Genomic DNA, 20,256 nt, shown 5'->3' with positions numbered 1-20,256 from the left:
AAATGCATAAAAATGTCACTATAAAATATTATTGAACATTGTCAGACTCTTTCTGTGGACAATAACATCCGCCAGACGCTTTAAACTTTAAAGCAATGTCTGGTTTTAATACATTTTAAACATAAAAAGGACAATCTTAACATACTATATTAAATCTTATATTAATTAAATAATATTATTTTTATTTTCAGGATGGCTACTACATGTCGCCAACATTTCGCAATGAGCATCCACAAAGATCCCCCGTTCTATCTCGTAAGTAATTTAGCACGTTGTACATACTCACATACATACGCAAACGCAGGCACACATCCATCACAAACCCGTACGTACACGCACGCACACACGCAGGCACTCATCCGGGACAAACACACACACGTGCTCGCACACGTCCTCACACACGCGCAACCACACATCCATCACAAACACACTTCTAACATACACACACACATAAATTAAATAATTAATTTTTGAGTGCCTGGTGACCCGTAACACAAGTATTTTTTAGCATTTACTTGCATAATATTTTAAAGAATAAAAATAGCTAGCATATTTCATAATTTTCAGGCATGTTCCACAGTGTGGATGCATTTGCTGGTTCCCTCAGAAAATATCCGATAACTAGTAATTTGGAAAAGTCGCAATCAGCTGAAATTGTTCAGAGAATTCTAACGTATGCACAAGGACGAAATTGTTAGTATATCTTTATTCTATAATAAATAATAATATTATTAATATGAAGTGTGTTTGTTTGTCTTTCACGTCGCAATGGAGTGATTCTTAGTTATAATTTTTGTGTTACTTTTGTGTCAAATTTTATTAATTACGGTCGATGGCGCTATTTTTGAGCGTAACAGATAGTAACTTTCATATATTGTAGCTTGTAGCATAGAATAAATTCCTTTAGTAAGTAAGTACATACATAATAAAAGTCATATCAATCGAAATTAATGTGAGATTATAAAAATATACATAGGTACTTGTTGTATATGTTATTAGTTTTAAACTAACTAACCAGGACAATTTGTTAGTGTAAAAATAAACAATAGTAATCACTCAAGTTTTTTCTTTCTTTCTCACTTTAAAACAGTCGGTAAGAAATCAAAGTCAAAAAGCATGCGTTCGCTGTTACGACGTTGTTCAACGCACCGTCATGTGGGGAAAAGGAAATGTGGCAACAGTTCATCTTGTAACCTGTGGCCAGGGAATAGACAGGATGTGGATGATAGGTATGTATTTGTGAAGTAGCAAATAATATTTATAAAAGGAAACATTTTTTGTATGTACGTGTGTTATGTTCACAAAAACTACAGTAACGATTTCATAAATTGTTTCATTATCAGAAATCTACATCTTCTAGGTTCAAAGTCACTTAAATACCTGTATGTTCATTTAGTTTTTAGTTTAGTTTTTAATTTAATTACAGGACGATTGGCTAGTTATTGATACACACTACTCATAATTTGATATTAAACATAAACAATTAATTTTTCAACTTTATTATACTTTTAATGTAGTTTCCAAGTAAAGTAGTTTCTTTCAAAAATAGTTATCTATAACCTAGGTACCTAGGACGACGCGGTTGGCGCAGTGGTAAAGTAACTGCCTACTGAGCCGACGGTCCCGGGTTCGATCCCCGGTCAGGGCAAATATTTGTGTGATGAACTCAATTATTTGTTCTTGGGTCTGGGTGTAATTATCTATATATGTATTTATTAAATATTATATTTATTGTCGCCTAGTACCCACAACACAAGCCTTAATTGAGCTTACTGTGGGACTAGGTCGATTTGTGTAATAATGTCCTATAATATTTATTTATTATTATTATTTATTTATTATACCTAATAATGTGAGTTAGAAATTATATTTAAATGAGAATTTGTAATACGCAATAACAATATTATTTTAAATATTATAGACAGGACGACTGTGATCTCAGATACAATTATCTAAATGCAACGATGTCCAAGCCGGGAATCGAAGTGAGGTACCTCACGGGAGTGAAGAGAGCCCTCTGTGAGAAACTACGAGACATGTGTGATGATTCACCAAAGGTTAATAATAAGATAAGACGATCCAAATAAGAATAGGATTGATTTAGCGACATCTTGTGACGTCATAGACTGTAATTCCAAAACAATTAATAGTTAGACAAAGATTTTCCCATTCTAAGTTATAACGCATTCATGTTGCCTGGTGGAGATAGCTTATTGTTAAATCTTTTCTTTGTATAACTTTTAATTGTGTTTCTGCACGCTAGGTTACGTGTTTTCATTCTATTTCAGATATGTCCACGAATGCAAGCTCGATACAATCACCATAAAAAGCACTGCAACCAAGGTGTAGCATTTGCGCCGGTAAAAGTGAAATTAATATATTAAATTTTCAAAATAATATGTTGTATAACATAATATTTTGTAAAGTTTCAGTTTTAGTGTGTTTATTGTGCATAAAAAAAAAAACAATAATATTACTTAAATCTTAAATATTTTTTTAGTACTTAGTAACTAGCATATAATAATCTTTTTTTTTTCAGTCATCAGGCGTCAAGCGTGATACAGAAGTACAAGGTATAATAAAAATAATTATATGTTACTAGCGGTCCGCCCCGGCTTCGCCCGTGGTACATGTTTACGTTTTCTCTACATAAAAACCATCCTCGTACCTCAAGGAATATAATAAAAAAAGAATTATCGAAATCGGTTCAGCCGTTCTCGAGTTATGCGCTTACCAACACATTTTGCGATTCATTTTTATATATAAGAAGATTATATTATGTTCGAATATTCGTCAGTCAGTTGTGTATTTGTGTTTTAAATTCTACTAGCAAACCGGGCGAACTCCGTTTCGCCACCGGAGACATCTTTTCTTTGCTATAAACCTCACGGAGCCCGAGACCTTTCCAACGTATGCAAAACCGTGGAAATCGGTTCGTGCATTCTGGAGTTATAGCGTCAGGAAGGAAAACCCGACTTATTTTTATATAGTAGATAAATTATTTCCTTACAGCTTCGCGTCCAACGGAGACTAAAGAAACTAATTTAGGAGGAAGAACATCATCTGTAAGTTATTATAAATTATAAATTCCCTAAAATATCGCATGCTTTTTGTTTAAAAAAATCTTATAAACCTATTGATAACCTGTATTTTTTATTTTTTCATCATGTTACTTTTGTTATAGTTTTTTCCGAATACTGTAATTCTTGAAATCATTTTAGTTTAACAGTAAGCTTACGTCTATAATGCGATATGTTATTTTTCAGGTCATACAAAAACCTAGCAAAGCCTGCTTCTGTCACAGTCCACGGCAGTGCGTGTGTGAAAAAAACACAGATAAATTAGAAACACACAAGCAAATAGAAGATGAACTACTCAAAATGTTTCCAGATTTAGTTCACACGTCACATTTACCGTTTAATAAAAAGAAAGATCTAGAAACAGTTGTGGAAGATGAAGTAACAAGTTGGGTCAATAATATTCTACCATTTTATAATGTTACACTCATGAGTGATGATGAAAAGAATCAACTTATTGATAATTTAGTTCGAGGTTTACATAATATAGATAGAACTGATTCTGTAGAAGCTATTAATAGAATTAAAAACTGTCTTAACGGTCTACCTGCGCTCCGAGATTATGAACATCGAGATACACTAATAAACGAACTGAGTGATAACCTTTTAAAGAAACTAAGGTTTGCGGTAGACGAACATAAAGTTCAAGATAACGTTGACAAATTAGTGGATAAAATACTATCAAAATCTAATATTTCTGATCACAATAAAGATATGATTAAGAAGGCTGTTGTTCATAAATTAAAACCTATGCTGATGAATCGAGCGTTACCTGAAAAAGACTTAGAGGGGTTTCTTACGGAAGAGATTTTGGATGTTGTTCAAAAATTACCTCTCGATCCTACAGAAATTAGTGAAGAGTTTCGAGAAAAACTAAATAGTATTCAACAGAAGCACGAGTTGTCCCCAAATTTAAAAGAGAAGGAAGAAATGGTTCTCGATTGGATGAAATCACTTCCAGAATTAGAAGATTTACCTCTTGCTGAAAAGAAAAAGCTCATCGCTCCATTAGTGGCCTCCCTTGCTAAAGAAGAACGACCAGAGAAAATGAAAACGGTGATTAATGACTGGTTAAACGACGTTGTGAATAAAGGCGATAAACGGCTCAGTGCAAAATCGATGAACAAATTGAGTAAAAAACTTATGGCAAAGCTATTACCTGCTGATGGTGATAAAATCGAAATATCCCCTCACGATAGTTATGATGACAAGATTCCACAAGCAAAAGATACAGTGGATACCGTTATGTCTTGGTTTCAAGATATCCCTGAATTAGCGTTTAAAAATACACCAGAAAACAAAAGAGCTGTTGAGGATTTGGCTAGTAAATTAAAAAATATTCAACAACGATATTCAAATGCAGATGACGTTCAAATAGAATCGCGAAAAGAAATTGGTAATTGGTTGAAAGACATGATGAAAAAGAATAATACATATTTACACCCCGAAACAGTGGACAATTTAGTTAATAGATTGGTTAATGATTTACAAGAAAGCGAACAGCCTAAACGGTTTAAATCACGACTGCGTAAAAACAAATTTTATAAAGAAATTTGGACATGGCTCACTCAATTACCCTATGTTGATTTGCAAAAAGTGGACAAGTATAAAAAATACGTAGCTAAGCTCGCAAGCAACTTAGAAAATATCGAAAGCACTAAATACGATGCACAGTCTCTTGAGCAAGTAGTTAACAATGAAGTGAGTAAAACTCTCAATATATTGAGCGAAACTGGTTTAGAAATTTATGAAAACGATAAACAGAATTTAATAAAAATAATTTTAAATAAATTGGAATCTACGCCAAGAGGTAGAAAGAAATGGCATAAAACAAAAACATTAAAGAAAGGAATACAAGACGCAGTCGCTAATACTCTTGATCGTTTTCCATCAACTCTTCTTAATAAAGACACTATCACTAATGGTTTATCAGATTTACTGCATAAACATGTTAAATCAGATAAAATGGATCCCAAGAAAACCAAAGCGCAAATAGTTAAATATTTAGAAAAAAATACAAAGCTTCCTTCCAGTGATATTGATAATATAGCTAATGATATAATGCATAAAGTCAAACAAATACCAAAAGCAGGGTTTCAAAAGAAAAGATCTGCATTATCCCCCAAATTAAGCGACCAAGAATATTATAAAAGTGGGTCCATAAGTGATGAAGTTATTGAAGAAGAATTGGAAGAAGATGGCTATGACAATATCAGTGAAAAATCTGACAGGCCATTGACCTATGGACTAAGAGGAGATCGTAAGCGTTTCGTTACTTCTACCCCAGAAAGGGAAATAAATACATCGTTAGATTCAACACTTTCTGTCCCTCCCATTCGAGATGAAACATATAAAAATAAAGACGATGTCGATGAGAGTATTTCACAGCAAGAAAAGATAAAAGATGTTCTCAAGGATTGGCTTCACGATTTAGATATTGATGATGATATGAAAAGTAAAATAATAGATGATTTAACTGAAGATATAATAGACAGGCAAAGATACTTAAAGCTATCCAATACTAAAACATCCAGTATCATTGAATTGGAACATCTAAAGTTCCAAATTTTCAAACGATTGAACAAAGTTGTGAGTGATAAAGATTTATCAAAATGTATGGCAAAAATCAGACATTTAAAAACACGGTTAAATGCTATACAACCGAATGAAGATTCAAACTACGAAACTGTAGAATCACTATTGTATAAACAACAGTTACAATTAATTATATCTCAATCAGTTCCAGCCACTGTAAATGATGATTCATTTGAAGAATTAAAAAACAATTTAGCAGATGCATTTGTAAGTTTACACTATGTTTCGGAAGACGAAGGAGAGAGAAGTAAATACAAGAGAGTAATTTATGAAGAAATCAATAAATATTGTCACGAATATTTGAAACGATACCCTGCATCGAAATTGGACCCACAGAAGCTAAATAGAGACCTTTATAGTGCTTTAATAAAAGTGCCAGCGCCACAAAAAGAATTATTAGAACCGTCCTTTCACATCACAAAAATTCAAAACGAAATAAGGAATTGGCTCACAGAAATTTCAACTGATAAATCACCACTAAAAACAGAAAGCACAAGAAGTAGTATATCACTTCTAGCTAATCATCTTTACAGCATAAAAGAGAAACATAAATCTCAACCAAACGTTAACATGAAAGAAGAAATGTTAAAAGCTATTTTAGATTGGTTAGAACAGTTTCCGATGACATCCGGACACAAAGTCGATATAAAGAATGGTGTAAAGATATTGTACAATAACATCACTAAGACTCCAAATATAAAGCAGCCACAGGAAAATATATTTTATAGATCGGGACAAAATAAAGAAAACGATTCAGTTAATATAAATATCACAGCACACAACGCTCCAGTTACTAGTTCTACCATGAAAAGAGTTAATAATGGTACACAATACACACCATACATACCACCGCCCAGTATGTTAAGTGCAGAAGACAGGGCTCATTTAGATATGATAAGAGCGCGTAGTCCTACATCAGTGAGAAGAGAAACACATTATCATATACACAAAGATGCGTCTAACGATCCTCAGCCAATCAACATAAGCACACAAACAGATGTAGCAATTAATGCAAATGAAAAACAAACACGCGATAGTGCTGTGACACAAACGGTACATGAACCAAATGTGACTACTAGAGAAGCCAATTTCAATGTAGATGTTTCTCCACATGTTATAGTCAAGGAGTATCTGTGGAATTCAACTGATTCGCGACAAGGTTCTACTATTTACACACCACGTAATAATACTATAAATATTTCTACACCACCAGCGCCGCCGATAAATACAGGCGCACCAGTTAATGTAGTCACACATAACCAATATCCTCCACCTCCTTCCTTTCAACCCTTAATTCCTCCTGTCAATAAGCAAAGAAATGTTATGGCTCAGTCTACAAACGTCTCCACGCAAAACAATTCTGGCCAATATCAAGAACAAGCGCCGTCTATGCATATTACTAAACGAACATACACGTATAATCCTGAATTTAACAGACGTGAACGACCGCCTATAATACATGAAAAAATATCACAAACTCATATAGAAAGACAACAGCAAAGAGGCTATTTCATAAATACGCCAAATTACGAGAATTTTAGTCGCAACCAGCGTCCAGTTTTATCAGGATACTTAACTCCAAATGAACAAGCGAAACATCTAGAAAGAACGCGTCAGTTTGGAGATAGATTTGAACATGTCAGAGGCTATAGGGAGCCGTTTATTGAAGAACAGGAAGTACCTGGTAGAATGTATAGAAGACATGATAGGTATGAAATGAATCATTTAGGACAAAAGTGTTGCAAATGTGGTGGCAGAGTAATGACAAAGTGTAGAGCTTCCAGACCAAATTATCGTCATGGAGACGACTTTAAAATGTGTTCCAAGTGTTTTGGTAGGCATTGTCCACACCCCAGTCCTTTGTATTTTAATAATGAATTTTAGTATTGGTTTTTGTGTGTTATTTGTGAAATAAATGTTGTAATAATGATAATGGTTTTATTTTTTCCCTTATTATGCAAATTTACATACTTACGTAGGTGCTTTTTATTTATTTTAACTATGTTTGCAGATCAGGGACATAGACGCCCTTTAACTAGACTCTCAATTGTCATACTGACCGATTTTAGTGAACCTAATTATGGTACGGGAGCTATTAACGTTAAAAAAAAAGTCATTTTAGTATAGTTGGTTTTTTGATATACTGTTCCTCTTGCTATTTCGGTTAGAGTCCGGGCTGTCTGGCTGGTCGCAGTGGTTGCGTTTTTTAGTGCGCATCTTATCTGCACAGGATAATTTCCTTAATTTTAAGTCATTTTTTAACGCGTAATTTTGAATATTTTGCCTTTAGATAGATCCATCAGACATAATTTTTTTATTGCAAGACGTTTTTTTCGCTGTTAAATAGGTGCCAGACGCAATTTTTTATTTCGTTTTTATAAAAAATTCAAATTATTTTAGAATGTCTGTAAATTTCATATTATGTTCTTCAAACATAATATAATCTAAAATTAATTAGCCAGACGCTAATTCGATTGTTAAGTATTAAATATGTACAAATAAAAACGTAGTGAAAGTAGGTAAGTATAACAATTTGGTGATTGTGTATATGGAGAGATAGTTTAAAGTGCAAGAGAGATAGAAAGGGTCGGCCGCGAAAATTAAATAACAATAAAAAATAACTTTTATTTTCGAAAATATACGATGCATAGAAATTGAATTGTTCCTACTCTAGGATTCCCTGTGTTGTGGGAACAAGTACCTTCCATTGGTACATTTTATTCCTTAGGCTAAAAAATAAACTATTAGGGTACATCAACAATCTTCTATACAAAACAATTTTTTTTTATAACTAACTAGCGACCCGCCTGGCCCTGGCTTCGCACGGGTGCAATGCTGATACTAAATACACTACAGAAAAACTGTGAACGTTGAATATAAAAACATAGCGGCCCGCTCCGGCTTCGCACGGGTATAAAATATATAGCCGGGCGGCCGGCCGGTACCGCCGCAAACGCTACGTCCCGCAATTTTTAAATCTGTAATAATATCTTCGAAAATATTCACTTAAATCATACGGTGTAAAGGGCCATATAGATCTATATTAAATGAACAATGTATTCAAGGTCTTTAATTGGTTAAGGATTAATGCTGTACCTATTGGTTAAAATCGCTTCGAAAATTAGTCATTATTATTTGTCGTAAAAAGTAAATGACAAAAAAAAGTTATTGTGGGTTATCCATAAGAGATAGACATATTATACCATCACGGACTTTTCTGTAGACCTTTTCAATGTGTACTATTATAGTTAGTACATTATTTTGATAAAACTCGTACAGCCGTACAAATAAAAACTTGCTTATTCAAACCTTATGCAATGCATAGATATGATAAGAATAAATAAAGAATAAGGATGTCATAATTTCTTACAAATAAATTTGGAATAACGTCGATGTAACTATGCTCACGCTATGCAATAGGCGCGAAGCGGCAACGTCGCAATTCATTCACAAAATTATGAAAAACATTGAAATTGTCTACGGTTAAGCCTTGGTGCTGTCATTTTGCTGACGCTCGTTTGACTTCGTCGAATTTGTTGTGAAGTTTCATCATACGATGTTCTGTTTATTTATTTTTTAAATATTTATTGGAAATAATTTAAATATATCATTAAATATGCAAGCAAATGATAGATAACGCTATCCAATATCTGGAGAACAGAAGATAAACCCACCTTGAGATAGAGAGTTTCCAAATAACTGGTACTCAAAATATAGGTACAACTCGAGGCTTAGAAGATTTATATTTTCAACGAAAGTGTATATTATTGTGATAAGTTTAGAAATAAGTTTTATGTATGTATGGTTTGACGCATGTCGTAAATAAATAAATCATTATAAATATCAAAAGGGTTTTTCATAATTTCGTATATTTTGACATTTCATACAAAATTTTCCATTTCAATAGGTACGTAAAGAAATTATTAATTTGCTCAACTTTTTCTACTTCTCGTGTTACTCTCATTGCTATTATCTCAAATTTAGATTGAAAATTGCTTCTAAAACTTGTAAAACACAGCACAATGTACTAAAAGATATGTTATAACTCGGTTATGTCAGACTTATACTAGGGTGGTAGCCGTAATAAGGACGGAATAGCATTAGTATGAATACTTATTACGAAGTTATACTAGGTTACATTTATTTCGTGTTTATTTGTATGATTTTTCTTTATTCTTAGTTTATTCTTTGCATAAAATGTTATAACTCGTTTATTTGTACGGCTGGTAGGGTTCAGCCTGCGTTTGCACTGTATGTGGAAAAAATGTAATTATTTACGACATCACATTAGAAACCTCAAAAATAACAGTACTTTTCCACTATTTAATGGGTGTAATTATACATATAAACCTTCCTCTTGAATCACTCTATCTATTAAAAAAACCGCATCAAAATCCGTTGCGTAGTTTCAAAGATTTAAAGGGACATAGGGACAGAGAAAGCGACTTTGTTTTATACCATGTAGTGATGATGATAACAATATTAATTCATTAATCTTAATATATATATGTTACGGCTAAAGGTAGGTGAGAACATAAACTTAAGATTAGCCGGCTAAACTTAGGTTTATTTTCGACGAGGTGTTAATGTTAGTTTGTTCTATCTTTAGCCGGCTAAACTTAAGTGTAACCGCAGGCCCGTGGCTAAAAATGTCGGGGTGGGTAGATTTGGTTACTATAATACATGTAAGGAACAGGGCGAGTGTTTTCTGGCACTTCGCCGGCTGCTGCCGCAGCACGCTCGCTGCGCTCGCTCGGCTCGTGCGGGTCTTAAGAGTTCTAACCTAACCTAACCTAGCCACCAGCTTTCTGCCCTGAGTCGGGGTGGGTAGATTTGGTTACTATAATACATGTAAGGAACAGGGCGAGTGTTTTCTGGCACTGTGCGGGCCCCTCAAGCCCTCCACCGGCCCGGCGCTAACCAAATCTACCCACCCCGACATTTTTAGCCACGGGCCTGCGGTTACACTTAAGTTTAGCCGGCTAAAGATAGAACAAACTAACATTAACACCTCGTCGAAAATAAACCTAAGTTTAGCCGGCTAATCTTAAGTTTATGTTCTCACCTACCTTTAGCCGTGACATATACATAAATCTCGTGTCATAATGTTTGTCCTCAATGGACTCCTAAACCACTTAACCGATTATAATAAAATTTGCACACCATGTGCAGTTCGATCCAACTTGAGAGATAGGATAGTTTAAACATGTAGGTACCACGGGCGAAGCCGGGGCGGACCGCTAGTATACTAGCTATATAAATTCATGCTAACTACTTTAGTTAAATTCAATACAAACTTAAACATGCGAGTGTGTACTGTGTGTGTGTTCACGTGTGTGTCTTGTGTGGTGTGGTGTGTGTGTGTTGTGTGTGTGTATGTGTGTACATCATTATTGAAACTAATTTTCTAGTTGTTTACAGATGATGGAATATTGGAAAACAATAACAATTCCTTAGATGATAACATAAATAATTCTGACAGTGTGAGGGAAGATGATGATGATTATGAAGATGGCTTTTTAAATTTAACAATGTAATTGTTTAACCTTCATTGATATAGATTTTATTCTATTTTCAATGTATGGTAACTTTAATATTTTATTTTTCACTTAAATTATGTTTTTTTTTTCATTTTAGCTTTTATTTATAAGAACAAGTGTAAATAATATTGTATTCTTGCAATTATTTCCTGTCGCATAATTAAAATACACTAGCTGATGAGCTGCATGCTTCATTACTTTTTTTTATTTATACACATTATTTAATACTTAACAATCGAATTAGCGTCTGGCTAATTAATTTTAGATTTTATTATGTTTGAAGAACATAATATGAAATTTACAGACATTCTAAAATAATTTGAATTTTTTATAAAAACGAAATAAAAAATTGCGTCTGGCACCTATTTAACAACGAAAAAAACGTCTTGCAATAAAAAAACTATGTCTGATGGATCTATCTAAAAGCAAAATATTAAAAATTACGCGTTAAAAAATGACTTAAAATTAAGGAAATTATCCTGTACAGATAAGATGCGCACTACTAAACGCAACCACTGCGACCAGCCAGACAGCCCGGACTCTAACCGAAATAGCAAGAGGAACAGTATACCAAAGAACCAACTATACTAAAATTCTCACTTGTCAACGTCGGTAGCTCCTATACGATTATATGGTAGAAAGTTATTTAGTAATTAAAAAAGGTAAATGAAAGTGCATTATAACTTGTGAACGAATTTAGCGGTTCACACCTTTCTGAGAATGAAGCTTTCTTTATAGTGCAAAATTACCTAAATCGGTTTAGTAAATTTTGGAACATATCCATACAAGCGAAAACTATATTTTCTGTTAATAATGTGTCAGGGAAAGGTATAGATAGCTCTATACTGTGTGTAGGATAGGTATAAAATATTATCTAGAAATAGTATAAATAAAACAACTTTTAAACACAACCCTTTATTTCAAAACATGTTACCAAACAATAATAATTACATTACGCTAACATTTACAAACTAGAAACTAACAAAATACAATTATGTATAATAATTTCAATAAGGTAGGGAGGGTAGTTGTGAACCTAGCAACATCAAATTTTAACTGCTCTACTAAAATTATATTTTTAAATATTTTTTACTTGATTTCTCAGTGTAAAGTTATGATTGTGTAAAAACTATACCTTCCAGCATCATTCTCCTGTATTTTTCACTCTTATCTTCAACTAACAAGTTTTATTTCAAATCACTATTACCATGGAGTCACTTAAGCACACTTTGTCAGAGATGACTGTTAATTTCAACACTAAGGGTGCACTCACACACATCAGTCACCGTCACGGCACGTCACCGGACAGGATTAAAAAAAAATATGTATCAATAGTTCTAGTATGACTCTGTTCCCACACGACAGTCGCCGGCACGAAATCTATCAGTGACGTCACCGGTCAGGCACGTCAAATAATCTTTCCATACATGTATCATACTTTTATCCCCACTCACCCGGTGCCGTCACGTCTCAGTTCAGTCAGCGTCGTGCTACCGTCAATTGCTACATGTTCTCTAGCGTGACACACGTCTAATCACTGACTAACCTGATGTATGTGTTCAATGATTCAGTCAAACCGGCGACGTGACTGACGGACAACATGACGGTGACTGGTGTTTGTGGATACGTACACGAACCGTCACCGATCAGTCATCGGTGACTTGACGGTGACTGATGTGTGTGAGTGCACCCTAAAATGGCAGAATTTGAAAGGAAGCTACTCAACAATGAAACAACTTCGGGTGAGAACACAACTGATTTTAATTTGTTTCGCACATTTGTAACTTCCTCACTCAAAACGCTACATGCACAAGTGGAGTTATTGTTGAAAATCTCGGACCAGCAGGAAACCCGCTCTCGTCGCAAGATGCTCCTCTTTCATGGTATTGCCGAAGAGAAGAAGGAGAACACCGCTGATCTTGTGGCTAAAGTTATTGTTGAGCACCTTGAACTGCCAGATGTTAATGCCGAGTCATTTAGTCATTGCCACCGCTTGGGCCATTACTCAGCTGATAGAAACAGGCCAATTGTTGTCAAATTTGACCGGGTGCCAGTCCGTGATCGGGTATGGTTCTCCAAGACTTGCCTTAAAAATACGGGAATTACTATTTCCGAATTTCTCACAAAATCTCGGCATGATACATTTATGTTGGCTCGTAAGAAATTTGGAGTTTCTAACTGCTGGACTCAAGAGGGAAATATTATTGTGAGATCTGCCGATGGTGTAAGACACCGGGTCACAAGTTCTGATGAACTCGACGTTATCGTCAGCGATCCAGCAGCTGTGCCTGCAAACACTGTATCCGGTGCTGCCCCAGCGTCTAAGGGTTCGGGTAACACCCGGCCCAAAAGAGTCGGACGAAAGTGAGCCCTTCTTTATAATATGAGTATCCATAATATTTATCTTTGTTGTAATTTTCTTCCTGTTGTAATTGTAATTTATATATTTTCTGTGTCACTTTTTTATCTGTGCGCTCGGCAAGTTAAATTACCCCCGTATTCAATTAATTATATAATTTCTACACTTCACACGTTTTTAGAGGTCACTCTTGTTTTGATTTATTATTGTGTTGACAGTTGACTTGTCGTAATATGTCTAATGTCAAATGTCAGTGAATCAATGTCAACCTCGGAGATGTCAACTTAGTTTGACTCGTTTGTAATGTTTCAGTACGTTCCGTTTTATGTTTTTGCGTATTTACTTGTTTGTTGAATTTTTATTTTCTATGTAGCTGGCGGGTATAGGAAAAGTTTATATATATTTTTATATTTGATATTATTAATTATCTATATATATACATATATTATATACAAATTTCTTTCATATATTAATATTTAATATATAAGTATTACATTTAGTCCACCATTTCGTTTTCGAATGATAGTGACTGTGATTCCTTCGTAAGCGCTCATAATAGTTGTGATGATAGTTTTCAGAGTTTTGACAGCCCACCTCTTGATATATGTTTGACTTCTACCTTTTCTGATGTTTTAAAAAATTTTAACGTTATCCACATCAACGCACAGAGTATTCCGGCACACTTTACCGATATGCATGCATCATTTAATTCCAACTCCATTCACGCTATCCTTATTTCCGAAACCTGGCTCAAGCCTTGTCTTTCCTCTACCTCTTACTCCTTACCTGGCTTCAATTTGGTACGTAACGACCGTACCGGTCGGGTGGGTGGTGGAGTTGCTATATACTTACGCTCCGACTTACCTTTCACCGTTATCAGCACATCTCCACAACCGCCACCTGCCGACGAGGCCGAACACTTGCTAATTGAAGTCATGATTTCCTGCACTAAACTTCTTTTAGGTGTTTTCTATGTCCCCTCCCTTCTTATTAACTATTTTCCGGCGTTTGAAAAAACGTTAGAGAATTTACGTCCTCTCTATGACCATGTCATTCTTATGGGAGACTTTAACACCTGTCTTCTTAAAAATGACATCCGGAGTGACAAGCTTTCAACAATCGTATCCTCCTGTAACCTCAATATCCTTCCCCTTAATCCTACTCACTTCTCTCCTGGCTGTTGTCCTTCTCTCCTAGATTTGATTATTGTTTCCTCTCCTAATCTTGTCTCTAAGCACGGTCAGTGCACTGCCGATGCCTTTTCTTACCACGACCTTGTCTTCCTTTCTTATCGTGTTCGTCCTCCCAAAAGAAAGCACAAAGTATTGTTACAGCGCAGTTTCCGTGGAATGGACGTTGAGCGTCTGTGTGATGATGCTCAAAAAATCGATTGGTCACCTGTCTCATCTGCCAATTGTATAGACTCCAAAGTTGCAGCCTTTAATTTACTACTTACTAAACTGTACGATACTCATGCGCCAATTAAAGCAGTTAAAATGAAGCATGTTCCAGCTCCTTGGTTGACAGATGAACTTAGATCTATTGTTCACAAGAAAAATCTGGCGAAAGCCAAATTTAAACTGAATAACTCGGACTCCAATCGTGAAAAATATAAAGCAATTCGCAATCGCTGCAATACGATGTGTAGAGATGCACAACGACGCCACATTCACAAATCCGTTGAGAGCGGCAACACTGCAGACACTTGGAAATTTTTAAAAACACTTGGAGTTGGTAAATCTCAGAATATCTCCTTTCCTGTAAATATTAATTTAGATCTTATTAACAAACATTTCTCCTCGTCAAAGTCTACTCTGGACTGTAACACTAAAACTGATACCATTTCTCTTCTTTCTACCATGCAAACTCCTGACTCTCCTCCGTTCATTCTTGTACCTTTCACTGCCAGTGACGTTAAGAAGAATACATTGGCCATCGCTTCGAATGCTCTCGGCTGTGATGGTATAGGCCGTGCTATGATTCTGCCCATTCTTGATATTATCCTTCCCATCCTCACACACATCCTTAATTTCTCCCTATCTTCGAGTTCTTTTCCCCAGATCTGGAAAGATGCATTCATCATTCCACTCCCTAAAAAAAACAATCCATCCAATTTCTCCGATTATCGCCCTATTTCCATCCTACCATTCCTATCTAAAGTTCTTGAAAGGCTAGTGCAACAACAGCTGTGCTCCTTTCTTAACTATAATTCCCTTCTAGATCCTTTACAATCTGGTTTTCGTACGGGCCATAGCACGGTCACTGCTCTTGTCAAAGTTACAGAGGATATTCGTATGGCAATGGACAATAAGCAGCTAACTATCCTTGCTCTCCTCGATTTTTCCAATGCCTTCAACACCGTTGACTTTGATATCCTGTTAGCTTTGCTTAGTTCTCTTAACGTATCTCCTGCGGTGGTTGGTTGGTTTCGTAGTTACTTGCAGGGTCGTCGGCAGCGCGTCCGGGTGGATGAATCCTATTCCTCATGGTGTGATGTTTCTGCTGGCGTCCCTCAAGGCGGCGTGTTGTCACCCCTCCTTTTTAGTATCTTCATTAACTCTATTTCTTCTAAACTTTCCTCTCTCTACCATCTGTACGCAGACGATCTACAAATTTACACCCATTCGTCAATGGAAAATCTTGAAGAAGCGATTACTCGCATCAACACTGACCTTCAATCCATTGTCGACTGGACTCATGCTTATGGTCTCACATTAAATCCTGGAAAGACTCAAGTTATTATTTTAGGCAGTTCTTATTTGCTTTCTAAGATTTCTTTTCCGGATTTAACTCTTATTTCGATCGATGGAGTCCCAGTTCCATATAGTACATCGGTTAAAAACCTTGGTATTTATATCGATCAAACCCTATCCTGGACCGAACACATAAAACAAGTAAGCCGTAAGGTTTTTGGCGTTACGTCATCTTTACGTCGATTGCGCAACTTTTTACCTGTTCCTACGAAAACTGTTTTGGCGCAGTCTTTGTTGCTTTCTATCCTTGATTATGGTGATGCATGCTTTCCAGACCTTAATGAGGAGCTACTTAACAAATTAGAACGACTTCAAAATTTTGCTATCAGATTCATCTTTGGCTTGCGCAAATATGATCATATCTCAGAATATCGCTCGAAACTCAATTGGCTGCCCATCCGACTTCGCCGGAATACTCACATCCTTTCCCTCCTGTACAATATCCTTTTTGATCCTAGATCCCCATCCTACCTTAAAAATAGATTCGTGTTCTTGGGCTCTTCCCATGAACTCGATCTACGCTCCTTGGACAACCTTACGCTTCGCATGCCCGCTCACAAAACTCGTTTTTACGATGCTTCCTTTACCGTGCAAGCTGTAAGGTTGTGGAACTCGCTCCCGTTAAACATCAGGAAAGCTCAATCTATCAGCTCTTTCAAGTATCTGGTCAAACAGCATTTTCTATTTACTTATATCCTGTTATTTTCTTTATTTATCTTTATTCGCTATATATAATATATATTATATTATGTATTAATATTTGTATTTATGTAACTATTTCCTACTTTTATTTGCACTTTTTATAATGCTTCGCTATGCTCCTTCTACTATCCAATTGTTCATTTTCTTCTAACTTTTCCTATATCCTAAGGTTGCCTGGAAGATATCGCTTTTTAGCGATAAGGCCGCCTATTTGTACCGCTCCAGTGTATATTATTATTGTTTGATTTTGTTATGTTTTGTGTGTGCAAATAAAGTGTTTTTTATTTTTATTTTTTTTTTTATTTATTTAATTTCTAATATTCTTCAGAATCATTATATTCGTCGCTAGTGTCATCTTCTTCAATTAATGATCTACATTTTTGACAAAACACTCGTTTTTCTTGATAATTTTCACTACAATCAATAGATGTTTGTGAATATTTGTCTGTAACGCTTATCATTTCTCCGTATAAAAATTTATATCTAGTTGCATTTGAATCGACTTCATCGCATAATTGTACACCATTAGGTACTAATTTAGCCTTATTAGCGGGAATGAACAAATGTTCTGTATTAGTACCTTCATTGATTGGGAAATCTATTTGAAATGATTCTGACTTATAATTCGGTAGGTTTTCAATTATTGTAATACTATCATCACTATCATCTAATCTTATATTTTCTTGATAATTAATAACATTTGGATTACATCCAGAACAAATAGATTTTGAGCTTTGAGGTTCTTCGAAATCGACATTATTTTCTGATGTATATTTATTGTATTTTTTGGTATCTTTGAGAATACCAGTTTTCTTATTTACCGCAGGTTTGTATTGAACACGTTTAGAATTACAATTTGTTATTGTATCTTCAAATCGAACGCGTGACTCTACTTTTTGTACTGCATTATTTTGTGTTTGCTCTACGCTATCATAATGTTCATTAGTTTTAATGCATGTTGAACATTTAGGACCATCCATCGCATTTTTACTATCTTGTACAAAATTCAGTTTCTCCAAAAAGTTCTTAACCATACATAGACATTCAGAATACGTTACGTTATCTGAAATTTGAGTTTGCAAAAACTGTGTCATTTCTTTCTCTATTTCCTTTTCTCTAACTGCTTTATCGTTGTGAATTTTTGTTATAATGTTAACGTTTTTAGCTAGTACTGTTATTATTTTAATTCTAGATATTTCTTCATCACTTTGTGTGCTGTTTTCAAGTGGTAAAGCTTTTAACCAAGTATCTAGCTTTTCTCTAAAAGTTATTTCACTTGCTTCATCATTTATAATGTCCTCACTTAATTGAATTTTATCTAATGTTTTAAATACTTTATTTAATAAATTAACTATATCCTCATTAATGTGTGTTTTAATGTGACCGTTATTATTAAAAAGAACCTCTACTGTAGTAGTTAAGCGTTGTTTGTAAATGTATGCTTTGAATACGTCATTTTCCTTAAATTTAGAATACATTACAAAATAATCACATAATCTCATTAACACCATCAGTTGATTTTGTTGTAAACTCAATTTAAATTCTTTACAAAATACATCTTGGAATGATCTTCTGAATAAGAGGCCATTTTTAGTTTCTTGGATGCGTCTATACATATTATTTACATGTAACGATAAATTAGCCTTCCATATTCTTCGCATTTCTAACATATTTTCAAGTTCAGGAAGATATTTGCTATTGGACAGAGATTCTTCAAATTGTTCTTCAAATAATGTTTTGAAATTTGAACTATCTGTTCCTGGATCAGATATAAGCCTGTAGTAAATCTTCCAAACATTATTTAGAATACTGTTTCTTATAATTTCCATCTTATCTGCATTTACATTAAATTCAAGCTCATAGCAATGTGTTTTTAAAATTTCACTATATTGATTATAGATACATTGAATTGGTTTATATTCTGATGGATTTGCTTTATTTAAAAATACACAAACATTGTAGTCCAGTATACTTTTTAAGTTCCATGGATTGATATTTATTTCTTCGGGGTCTGTTTGGAGAGATACATCTTTAAAGACCTTCCTTTTAAAACTGTTTGCACATGCCTTAATAAATGGTATATTATTATCAGTATTATTCATTAAGGTTAAAGATTTTTGACGATTAGAAACGTTAATGTTTGATTTGGGTGTAAGGAAGTTTTCTTCTTCAGTATTGTGATTATCGATTCCTGTAGGTACACCGCAAATTACATTTCTCAGATACTCCGAATTTTTCTTAAGCAGAACATTTTTGTCTAATCTTTTTTCTCTATGATACAATTCTTCACTTCTAGCGACTTTAAGCTTGAAGCGATTTTGAAACGAAATTATTTTGTTAAGTAGGGTATTCACATTTTTCAATACATGCGTATTATCTCCACCTAGTACTTTATTTATCCAAATTATAATCAGGTATTTGAGAAACTCCATTTCACTTTCACAAGATATTCGATGTGGGTAGCATTGTAGAAACTTATACCTCGCTACTATAGAACTGGACAAATCTTTAGCAGCAATAGTGACAAAATCTTTTTCCTGTAGCACTTGACAATTTAAACTTTCTAACCATTCTACGATTTGGTCTGTTAATAGTTTTTTATACGCATTAACATCTTCTATATAATCTGTTCTTGCGTTATCTTCTGTTTTAATGTTAGTTTCAGAGTTACACGCATTCATTATAACTTCAATCCAATCAGATTTATTATTATCTACAAGAAATCCATCGAATACAAATTCTAAGTAAGTCATTATTGTATTTGTATACTTATTCACTTGCCACTGAACTAACTGAACGACGTTTCTCAATAGGTCAAAAATATGTTCTTTTAAATGACTTTTTTGAAGTCTACCATATGTCAATTTTGTGGAAATTGTATTTAGTAAATTTAGTTTGATATAATTTATTTGCGCTTGATCAATAGGCAGTTTAAATACATGAAAACTTTCTTCTATTTTGCTGGCTATAAAACTTTTTAAATCTAGTTCACTGTTATAATATTGCTTTTCTTGCAATAGTGATGTATAATGTGTTGTTGTCTGTGTTAAACATTCATCATCAGCATCTATAAGATTTTTAATCAACTTATTTACATGCTTATTAAAAAATATTTCGTTTTCGTTATAATTAATGTCAATAGGTATTTTTGATAAGACATTATGTATAATATTTTTCAAGTGACTCAATGCATTTTTGTTAAACTTATTTACTTCTGGTAGTAGTATATT

The 20,256-nt window shown here is 34.3% G+C and overlaps 2 protein-coding genes across 4 annotated transcripts; both read left to right on the top strand.

Annotated features, from left to right (window-relative positions):
• The first annotated feature begins 189 nt into the window (after positions 1 to 189).
• On the top strand, positions 190 to 7,588 carry LOC149476145 (uncharacterized). Of its 3 annotated transcripts, XM_089712108.1 has the most exons (8): positions 196 to 255; positions 568 to 693; positions 1,091 to 1,229; positions 1,922 to 2,057; positions 2,289 to 2,360; positions 2,540 to 2,573; positions 3,013 to 3,065; positions 3,267 to 7,588. In XM_089712108.1, the coding sequence occupies exons 1-8, from the start codon at positions 204 to 206 to the stop codon at positions 7,554 to 7,556; spliced, it is 4,902 nt and encodes a 1,633-aa protein (XP_089568234.1). In that variant the 5' UTR covers positions 196 to 203; the 3' UTR covers positions 7,557 to 7,588. The 3 variants fall into 3 exon arrangements, with proteins under 3 accessions (XP_089568235.1, XP_089568234.1, XP_089568236.1); XM_089712109.1 differs by lacking the exons at positions 1,091 to 1,229; positions 1,922 to 2,057 and having other exon boundaries at positions 190 to 255; XM_089712110.1 differs by lacking the exons at positions 196 to 255; positions 568 to 693; positions 1,922 to 2,057 and having other exon boundaries at positions 1,123 to 1,229.
• Positions 7,589 to 12,906: 5,318 nt separating this feature from the next.
• Positions 12,907 to 13,761, top strand: LOC149476144 (uncharacterized). Its single transcript, XM_089712343.1, has one exon. It carries the CDS (start codon positions 12,909 to 12,911, stop codon positions 13,578 to 13,580), a length of 672 nt encoding a protein of 223 aa, XP_089568469.1. The 5' UTR covers positions 12,907 to 12,908; the 3' UTR covers positions 13,581 to 13,761.
• Positions 13,762 to 20,256: the final 6,495 nt, after the last annotated feature.

The sequence above is a fragment of the Colias philodice genome, chromosome 28, assembly GCF_061535455.1.
Source record: "Colias philodice isolate Cphi_HAF_F1 chromosome 28, ilColPhil1 Martin Lab GWU primary, whole genome shotgun sequence".
Taxonomy (NCBI): domain Eukaryota; kingdom Metazoa; phylum Arthropoda; class Insecta; order Lepidoptera; family Pieridae; genus Colias; species Colias philodice.
The sequence above is the reverse complement of the archived record's forward strand: the minus strand, read 5'-3'. Positions and strand labels throughout refer to the sequence as shown.

Bases quoted from the DNA above. Each gene is read 5' to 3' on its own strand.
- LOC149476145 (XM_089712108.1), top strand. From the start codon at position 204: ATGTCGCCAACATTTCGCAATGAGCATCCACAAAGATCCCCCGTTCTA. The intron at 2,361-2,539 runs GTAAAAGTGAAA...TTTTTTTTTCAG, and splicing joins AAGGTGTAGCATTTGCGCCG to TCATCAGGCGTCAAGCGTGA. The intron at 3,066-3,266 runs GTAAGTTATTAT...GTTATTTTTCAG, and splicing joins TAGGAGGAAGAACATCATCT to GTCATACAAAAACCTAGCAA.
- LOC149476144 (XM_089712343.1), top strand. From the start codon at position 12,909: ATGGCAGAATTTGAAAGGAAGCTACTCAACAATGAAACAACTTCGGGT.